This window comes from Tiliqua scincoides, chromosome 10 (genome assembly GCF_035046505.1).
Source record: "Tiliqua scincoides isolate rTilSci1 chromosome 10, rTilSci1.hap2, whole genome shotgun sequence".
Classification (NCBI taxonomy): Eukaryota; Metazoa; Chordata; class Lepidosauria; order Squamata; family Scincidae; genus Tiliqua; species Tiliqua scincoides.
The window spans coordinates 25936498-25946520 of NC_089830.1; the positions used below are offsets into that span (position 1 = coordinate 25936498).

At 50.0% G+C, this 10023-nt stretch overlaps 1 protein-coding gene across 1 annotated transcript; it reads left to right on the top strand.

The window, feature by feature from the left end:
- The first annotated feature begins 2228 nt into the window (after positions 1-2228).
- On the top strand, positions 2229-9771 carry LOC136661096 (olfactomedin-4-like). Its single transcript, XM_066638116.1, has 5 exons — positions 2229-2294; positions 4553-4696; positions 6898-7110; positions 8275-8422; positions 8978-9771. Exons 1-5 carry the CDS (start codon positions 2229-2231, stop codon positions 9769-9771), a joined length of 1365 nt encoding a protein of 454 aa, XP_066494213.1.
- The last annotated feature ends 252 nt before the right edge of the window (positions 9772-10023 follow it).

Sequence of the window (10023 nt, forward strand, 5' to 3'; positions counted from 1 at the left end):
GGAGGTTGCGCATACACATCATGGCTTGTACCCTGTAATGGATTTTTCCTCCAGAAACTTGTCCAATCTCCTTTTAAAGGTGTCCAGGCCAGTCGCCATCACCACATCCTGTGGCAAAGAGTTCCACAGACCGACCACCCTCTGAGTAAAGAAATATTTTCTTTTGTCTGTTCTAACTCTCCCAACACTCAATTTTAGTGGATGTCCCCTGGTTCTGGTGTTATGTGAGAGTGTAAAGAGCATCTCCCTATCCACTCTGTCCATCCCTCGCATAATTTTGTATGTCTCAATCATGTCCCCCCTCAGGCGTCTCTTTTCTAGGCTGAAGAGGCCCAAACATTAATCTGTGGAACCCCTTGCCACAGGATGTGGTGGTGGCTCCTGGCCTAAATGCTTTTAAAAGGGGACTGGATAGATGGATGGAAAAGTCTATCACAGGTTACAAGCCGTGCTGGATAAATGCAACCTCCTGGTTCTAGACGTAGGCTATCTCTGAATGTCAGTCATATCCTATACATCTTGCGTCTATCTTGTTGTCTGGTGTGCTCCCAGTGGTAGGTCACTGAGATGCAGGAAGCTGGACTAGATGATCCAGCAGGGTGCTTCTCAAGTGGGAACAAGGGGTAGAAGAATACCAACAGCTAAGTGCCTGTTCCTTCCGTGGGTCCACACATGGAGCAAATATTCCACCTGCCCTAAGGAGAACAGGTTGACATGAAGTGGGGCAGCCAAACTGAGGCCTTGCAATCACTCTTGTTTGCTCCAAACTACCACTGCAGTGGTGGTGGTGGGGCACAAGCTCTGTCCTGTCCTCCCTGCTGCATTAGACAGAGGAGAAACCCCCATCAATGAGCACATTCAGGGCTTGCCTGCTCTAATTGTTGACAGTTCAATTTCAGCGAGCAGCCGAGAACAAGGCAGCCCATTCAGGAGGGTATCTCCACCACAAGTCTCTGCCTCATAATCTGGGGTGAGAGGGATTAAGCGCTTTTGCAATTGTCCCCTGCGCATGGGGAGGGGTAGGCCGAGCCCCCAGTGGAGGCAGACAAACGCCTCTCTGTCCCTTGGCAGTTTTGCAAGAGATAAGTTGGGAAAGAGAGGGCGCTCCGGAAAGGGAGAAAGAGGGGTGGCAGGGCAGAGAGTGCGGGAGTGTGGTGTGAACATAGACGACGGGTTAATTCCACATGTGGTGGTGATGAAGCAAGACATGATTGCCAGATTTGCCCCAGTACCTATCTTTGCACCTTAAGGGCTAGGAACTTGACCCAGGTTTGAATGTTTGCAGTGAAAACAAGAGCCAGGATGGTGTGGTGGTTCATAGAGTTGACCTGGACCACATAGACCCAGAAGATCCATGTTCAAATCCCTGGTCAGCCATGAAGCTTCCTGGGTGACCTTGGGGCCTGCCTAACCTACCTCACAGGGTTGTTGTGAGAACAAAAAGAAGGGAGGAACCATGTAGCTGAGCTCCTTGGAGGGAGGGAGGTGTAAAAATGTGGAAAATGAATGAATGAATGAATGAATGAATAAGCAGGAAAAAAGGTCCTGCCCTGGTACAATCTGAGTTTTGAGTATAGCGCCTGACTCTGTTGTATTTGGGGGGGGATTTGCTCTCCCCACCTCTGCCTTGCAGCCCGTCCCCCCCCCCATCTACTCCTGATGTAGCAGCACTCAGGTGCAAACCCGATGATGGGGGCAGCAACATTGGCTTTGTTAGTTGAGAAGCACTCAGTTGAGTGCCAAGTCTACTTTTCATGGCTACGTGGGGGAGGGGAGTGCAACCATCCCCTCCCACATGCACACCTTCTGTTGTCAGATGGGTCCACTGCCGGTATTGGACCCAAGCTGAGGAACAATGGAGTGGGGTGGGGGTAAAATGGGGAAGAGTTCAGCTCCCCTCACCCATATGCTTCTTTGGTTTAAAAAGCAGATGCCCCTCACCCCCCATTTTGTACCTGAATAGGGCAGGCATATGAAAGACGAACATGGTTGCCTCCCACACATATCAACTGCGAGGTCCAGCCACTGCCTTTCGAGGACGTTAATCCATCTCAAGCCCTTATCTGCCTCGGAAGTCACAAAACCCTACAATTATTGCAAGGCTGAAACCGGTCAATCTCAGGATCAGCATGACATAACCGGGGTGGTGATTGCCCACCCCTGGCCAACACCCCTTTGCAGACTCTATAAAAAGGGGGGAGCTGAGGCAGGCCTAGGGTTCGGGAACGATGGAGGCTTCCCCTGTTGCCCTGTTCGCCGTCGTCTGCTCTCTTCTACACTCTGTCACCTCAAAGGTGAGTCTTATCAGGAGCCGGATTCTGTCTTTGAATTCACATTAGTGTGTGAGCATTGGGGGGGGGGGGTGTAGCTCAGTGGCATCAGCACATGTTCTGCAAGCAGCGGTTTCAAGCCCAGGTATTGCTGAAGAGCCAATGGGAGTCATCAACCTGGACGGACCGACAGCCAGATTCCATTTAAGGCACCTTTCGATCGTCCAGCCTCCTCTGATCGAAAGACATTGGTGTGTTAACAATAATTAAAGCCAGCCCAAGATGTTGTGGCACCCCTGGCAGCAGTGCCAATCACCCTCCCCCCCCCCCTTATCTGGCACTGTGCAAGCCGCTATCTCTTTTACTCTTGCTCCCTGGATTTGGAGAGCCTAGTGACCTCTTTGCCTCCACACGTTCACTTCCTTCTCGGATGCAAAAGTAACAGAGGAGGTAGGCACCCCGCCACTAATTCACCTGGAGCAACCACCTTAACCAGCCTCATGGACAGGATGGTCATAAGAACATAAGAACAGCCCCACTGGATCAGGCCACAGGCCCATCTAGCCCAGCTTCCTGTGTCTCACAGCGACCCACCAAATGCCCCAGGGAGCACACCAGATAACAAGAGACCTGCAAGGCCTCCTGGGAATTGTAGTTTAAGAACATAAGAACAGCCCCACTGGATCAGGCCATAGGCCCATCTAGTCCAGCTTCCTGTATCTCACAGCGGCCCACCAAATGCCCCAGGGAGCACACCAGATAACAAGAGACCTGCAAGGCCTCCTGGGAATTGTAGTTTAAGAACATAAGAACAGCCCCACTGGATCAGGCCATAGGCCCATCTAGCCCAGCTTCCTGTATCTCACAGCGGCCCACCAAATGCCCCAGGGAGCACACCAGATAACAAGAGACCTGCAAGGCCTCCTGGGAATTGTAGTTTAAGAACATAAGAACAGCCCCACTGGATCAGGCCATAGGCCCATCTAGTCCAGCTTCCTGTATCTCACTGCGGCACACCAAATGCCCCAGGGAGCACACCAGATCACAAGAGACCTCATTCTGGTACCCTCCCTGGCATCTGGCATTCTGACGTAGCCCATTTCTAAAATCAGGAGGTTGCACATACACATCATGGCTTATAACCCGTGATGGATTTTTCCTCCAGAAACTTGTCCAATCTCCTTTTAAAGGCATCCAGGCCAGACACCATCACCACATCCTGTGGCAAGGAGTTCCACAGACTGACCACATGCTGAGTAAAGAAATATTTTCTTTTGTCTGTTCTAACTCTCCCAACACTCAATTTTAGTGGATGTCCCCTGGTTCTGGTGTTATGTGAGAGTGTAAAGAGCATTTCTCTATCCACTCTGTCCATCCCCTGCATAATTTTGTATGTCTCAATCATGTCCCCCCTCAGGCGCCTCTTTTCTAGGCTGAAGAGGCCCAAACGCTGAAGCCTTTCCTCATAAGGAAGGTGCCCCAGCCCAGTAATCAGCTTAGTTGCTCTCTTTTGCACCTTTTCCATTTCCACTATGTCCTTTTTGAGATGCGGAGACCAGAACTGGACACAATACTCCAGGTGTGGCCTTACCATCAATTTGTACAGCGGCATTATATTAGCCGTTTTGTTCTCAATACCTTTTCTAATGATCCCAAGCATAGAATTGGCCTTCTTTACTGCCGCTGCACATTGAGTCGACACTTTCATCGACCTGTCCACCACCACCCCAAGATCTCTCTCCTGATCTGTCACAGACAGCTCAGAACCCATCAGCCTATATCTAAAGTTTTGATTTTTTTGCATCACGTGCACACATTGTCATCTTTTGCTTTACCCTCTGAACATGACCTGTTTCAAAACCTCATTCCTTCTTCGCCAGGGAATTTTCCACGGAGTTCCTAAACTGACTTCCAGCACAATCAGTTAAAATTAGGACTACCGACCAGTTAAAGTCATAATCTTTGATTTGTCAGATTAATTTCAAATGATTACTTGATTGATCTGTTTAATCCACATGGGGTTAAGCAATGGTTATGAAGGGGGAAAAATATAGTATTTTTAGATGGTGCGTGGCTATGTCACAACAGCAGCCATCTTGGAAGAGGCATCCGTGCTGTGTTCCAACGAAGAGGGAATGCTTCTCCAAGATGCGGCTTGCCACCACTATTTCCATACACACCTATACGAAAAATAACTAACATTGTGCCCCAATTGTTAAAGGTACCTTTTAAAGTAGCCTCTTGCTTGCAAATCCCCTTTGCTGTCTGCCACAACTGCACAGAATGTCACGGGCAGGATTGATGCCGGCGGACGCTGCGTGTGCACGGTCATCCTTCCAGGTGACGCTTTCCCTGTAGAGCAGGTGGAGCTTCTGGAGACCTCGTCCCACAACCTCTCGCGCCTTGCGCAGTTGGAGATGGAAAAGGTAAGGCTTATATCCGAGGGGTGAGGAATATCTGGGAACGGTCCTGGCTTTGGGCATGCATGTGTGTCACCCAAGTCCTGTAACCTTCACAGAGCCACTGCCACAGCTGAAAAGGTTGCAGGGGGTCACAGCAGCCTCTATTGGTCTTAAAAGAGGGTGGCCGGCCTCCTACCACCCTGATCAGCAATCCCCCCACTCTGGGAGAAGGGTTGCGTGTGGTGGACAGAGACATTCATTGGGTATATAGTGGGCCCTCAGTATCTACAGGAGATCCATTCCAGGTTCCCCTATGGATACTAAAGTCCACTAATTACACCCACAGCTGGAGGGCTTCAGAACACCTCCAGACATGGCTGGAAGTGACTGGTTGCATCCAGGAGGTCCCCGGAGGCCTTCCATCACCGGGCCTGGCATCTGTGGGTACTGAAATCCACGGGTGCTGAGCCCATGGATAAAAGGCTCACTGTATAAGCACATGAGTTTCCGTTCTCAGGTGGTTGAACCTGGTCTGTAAGCAACCATTTGCTTAGCCTCCAATGGTGAGTGGGAACCCAACGCCCCCCCTTCCCCAGAGAGGGAATTCCTGGGAAATCTGGGGATAACCCCTTTCTGGGACAGGTAGTGGATCATTCTGAAAGACTTGACTATGTTTACATGCTGTTCAACTTGGGCTTGGGCTTGGGCTTGGTTCTTTCCTCCCTAGAACCAAGTGACATTTGTGACATTTGCGTGTCACAGTTGTCAAGGCTTATAGGTTGACTTTGGGGGGCTGGAGACACATTTGCAGGAGGGAACAGAGTTCCACAGGGATGGAGGGAATCCATTTCTCATGCAAGAGGCTGCTTGAAGTGGAGTGACTCCAGTTGGGAACTGATCCCATTTCTGGTCTGTGTTGTGTGTGTGACGCAACTGCCCTCTGCTGACAGAACATTTGCAGGCAGGCACGCACTCTTGCCAAGGCTCAGAAAGACTCTCTGGACATGTTGAAGTGAAAATAGATACATTTTAGATATTAACATTTCGCACTCTCACTGGACTTCCCCCCTCCCTTGCGTTAGTTCTCATTCATTTGGATTTATTCCAGCCTTCTAGATTAATTAATAAAAGTTACTAGTCCTCAAGAAAGCCCGTATGGAGGGGGAGTGGGTGTGTGGGTGCGGTGTGTGTCTTTAGGTCCAAAAGGAAAGAAAAAAGAAGCAGCAGCAAGCTTTATTCCAGCTGATGAAAGCTTCCCTGCCTGATCACCTCTAGGGGACTTCCACGCACCATTGGAGACTGAGCAAATGGCAGTTTACAGACCTGTGAACCTCAACCCATGTGATTATATACCCAACAAATGTCTCCGTCCACCACATGCATGAAATAAAGGAATGTTACCTATGAAGTCTCGGGCCCTAATAAACCCACTAACTGATAAGTCTTGCTTATTGCTTTTGGCACTTATTATTATTATTTATTAACAGTATTTATATACCGCTTTTCAACTAAAAGTTCACAAGGCGGTTTACAGAGAAAAATCAAATAACTAAATGGCCCCCTGTCCCAAAAGGGCTCACAATCTAAAAAGATGCAGATGAATACCAGCAGACAGCCACTAGAACAGACAGTGCCTCTAGCCTCTCTGCCTCTAGCTATTCCCTGAGAACCAGGAGTTCAACAGGTTCAGCTTTTTCCCCCCAACATAAAGGTGCAGTGCTGGGAAACATGGAACCCCATTGAAATTCTGCTTGTTGGGCAGTTGCTAAAGTCCTGCTGGGTGGGGGGTGGGGGGCGACGATGATGATGACTGGTAATCTTGCCAGACACTATCTGCTTAAGATGCATGCTACGTAGTGGGGGGAGGGAGCCAGCATTCTAAGGGTTAATGATAGGGTTAGTCCCATCTGTGGTTTGGAACCATGCCTAAAAAAGGTGGCACAGACTAACATGTCTACAGATCAGGAGTTCACTAGTGTTGGCAGTCCTCTCCACTTTTATTTATAATTTCATCTTTTTATACTGCCCTTCCTCCAGGGAGCTGAGAGCAGCGTGCATAGTTCCTCCTCTCCTTTTGTACTAACAACCACCTTATGAGGTTGGCAAGGCTAAGAGTGACTGGCTCAAGAAGCTTAATGGCCGAGTGGGGATTTGAACCTGGATCTTCCAGGTCTAAGTCTAACTCCTGAACCACTACACCAGCCTGGCTCCCTTTTTGCCCTCAGATCCAGAAATACGAGCAACAGCTTGGTGAATACGAGGCCCGCCTGGATAACGCCACCCGGAGGCTGGAATTGCTGGAGGCGGGAGAGGTGATGCCTACACCACTCGATTTCAAAGAGCTGCACAAGGAGATCCAGGAAATGGAGGCCTTCGTGGACCACCTGAAGTCGGCCCTCAATGGAAGCGACGAGACGGTGAACACTCTGCACAAAGAGGTCAGAGGCACGGTGCGAGGGGTGCAGGGAGTGCGAGACGCACTGGGTAACGAGCACGGGGTGTGTGTGTGTGACACCAGTACTGGCCAAAATTTTTAAAATCTTTGTATTTTCAAATAATACCATAATATTATATATCAGTCAATGCATAATTTCACGCAGAACGCAATCAACCATGGCGAAATATTTCTATTCTATCAAAAGTTATAGCCAAAAAAAAACCAATGGGGACCGGGCAATGGTGCATCACCACATCCGCTGCTCGTGGCGTCGCCCTGCCCCACTGCAAGGGGTTCATCATGGGGGTGACACACTGGCCTCCCGCAGCGGGTGACACAACTGCTAATGATGCCACTGCAGAGGCAGATTTTTTTTTAAACAGCAATCCTCAACACTCTGTTCTGTCTCTGCTACAAAGAGAGCTGGCCTGTCCGTGGATTGGCCAGGAAAGCCTGCTGCCCATCTCCCTGGATGACTGGATGGAAGAGAGGAGAGTGGTGTGCTAGAGTGCCTGGTGCTCTCTAGCCCAACGCTCTCCTCTCCTCCACACTTCCTTGTCTATCCACCCCCCTTTTCTTTTTCCAAAGCCAGAAAGTGGGAGGAAGAGCTGCAGAGGCAATGGCTGGCCCACCGCTGAGTAAGAGAGAGCAGCATTTGGCATGGGGTAGAGGATAACAGCCTTGTCGACCTCAGATGCCAAGAAATCTTGGGTCTGTGAACCCAAATTAGTACATGAGTAGGGCTGTCCCTTTTTTCCCTGATACACCTCCTGCCTCTCTCTGCTAATTAACTCTCCTGTTAGGAATTTAATAGAACGTAGGGCCTGAAATGGGGTGTGATACAATCCCATGGACCTAAAACCATCTCACTTCTTTGCAATATACGCAGTGGATTCTGACCTAATTTGAATGGAAAGCACCCTCTCTCTTTCTTTCTCCCACTGACTGCTAAACGGAACCTCCTCGTACAGCCATGGCATACCTTTGAATTCCAAATGCTGGGAATAAAAAAACAAGGCCAAGCTTGGTTGCGAGCTTCCTGGAGGTATCTGGCTGGTCACTCCTGGGAAAAAGAACATTGGGCCGAAATGGTCTGATTCATCAAAAAAGTTCCTATGCGGTTAATTCATGGTTGGTTCCTGACAGGCTTTGTGTCTTCTCTTAGATCCAGAACGCTTCCTTGAGCATAAGCAAGCTGGAGTCCTTTGACAAGAACAACATAATGGCTGTGAAACGGGAACTCTCGGCCCTCAAGGAGCGCCTTGACACCTGCCAAAGGGAAAAGCCACAGCTCAGGTCCCAGACTTTTTATGGTAAGGATGCCATTCAGTTTGTATCTTCACAACTGCCTCACATACTGCTTCACGGTGTAGGTAGGAACATAACAACATAAGAAGAGCCCAGCTGGATCAGGCCAAAGGCCCATCTAGTCCAGCTTCCTGTATCTCCAGTGGCCCAGCAGATGCCTCAGGGAGTATACAAGACAATAAGAGACCTGCATCTTGGTGCCCTCCCTTGCACCTGGCATTCTAAGGTAGCTACTTCTAAAACCAGGAGGTTGCACACGGCTTGCAACCTGTGATGGATTTTTCCTCCAGAAATTTGTCCAATCCCCTTTGAAAGGCATCTAAGCCAGATACCACCATCACATCCTGTGGCAAGGAGGTCCACAGATTAATTACCCACCATATTTTCTTTTGTCTGTTCTGACTCTGCTGACACTCAGTTTTAGTGGATGTTCCCTGGTTCTGGTGTTGTGCGAGAGGGAAAAGAACACCCCTCTGTCTACTCTATCCATCCCCTGCATAATAGGGGAGGGGTCACATGAGGAGCAGCGTCACACCCCGGTTTCTCTCTCCCTCACCCAGGCAGTTGCGATCACCATGGACTCTGGCGTGTCAGCAAGCCTCAAGTGGTGCAAATGAACTGGAAAGGCTCCGGTTATAAGTACGGCTCCTGGGGCAGGGAGTCTTCTGTGCAGTCGGCCAGGAAGAACCTCTACTGGGTAGCTCCACTGAACACCGATGGACGACGGCTGGATGCAGTGCGCCTCCACACCTCCTACCAAGACCTGCTGCTCTACAAGAACCCCACCGACAGCTTGATCCCAGGCTTTGGGCAGGGGGCCGGGCCAGTGTTCTATAACGGGTCATTCTTCTACAACTGCTTCAACGCCCGGGACTTGTGCCGCATGAACCTGGACACCAACACAGTGGAGCGCAAGGCTGTGCCCAATGCAGCCTTCAACAACCGCTTCTCCTATGCTGGCACCAACTGGCACAGCATTGACTTGGCGGGTGATGAGAACGGCCTGTGGGTCCTCTATGCCACAGAGCGGACTGAGGGCAACCTGGTGATTGGACGGGTCAACCCCGCCACACTGGTGGTGGAGAAGACCTGGGTCACCTCAGAGTTCAAGCCGGCTATGACCAACGCCTTCATGGTCTGTGGGGTGCTCTATGCCACTCATGCCATCAGCACCCACCGTGAGGAGATCTTCTATTCCTACGACACTAAGACAGGAAAAGAGGCTCGTCCCAGCATCCTATTGGAGAAGATCACCGAGACAGTGCAGGCCTTGAGCTACAACCCCAACGACCGCAGGCTTTACATGTATAGCGATGGGTACCTGCTTATTTACGATGCATTTTTCCAATCCTAGGTGCTGAGGCTGGGGGGGGGGGGAAGGGGAAGGCAGCCCTTCCTGTTGCTCTGAGCAGCTCCCACAAGAGCAAGCAATGGAATACTTGGCCAACCTTTCAGCCACATTGACTCTGCACTTTTTCAAACCCCTAACTCTTAAAATCCTGCACACGACCACCTAAATTTTGCAACAAGAAAGTTAGAGCTGTGACACACGGACCTTAATGCCTATTAAGCAAAGGTGTGTTATTTCTCTGGACTTGCATACATT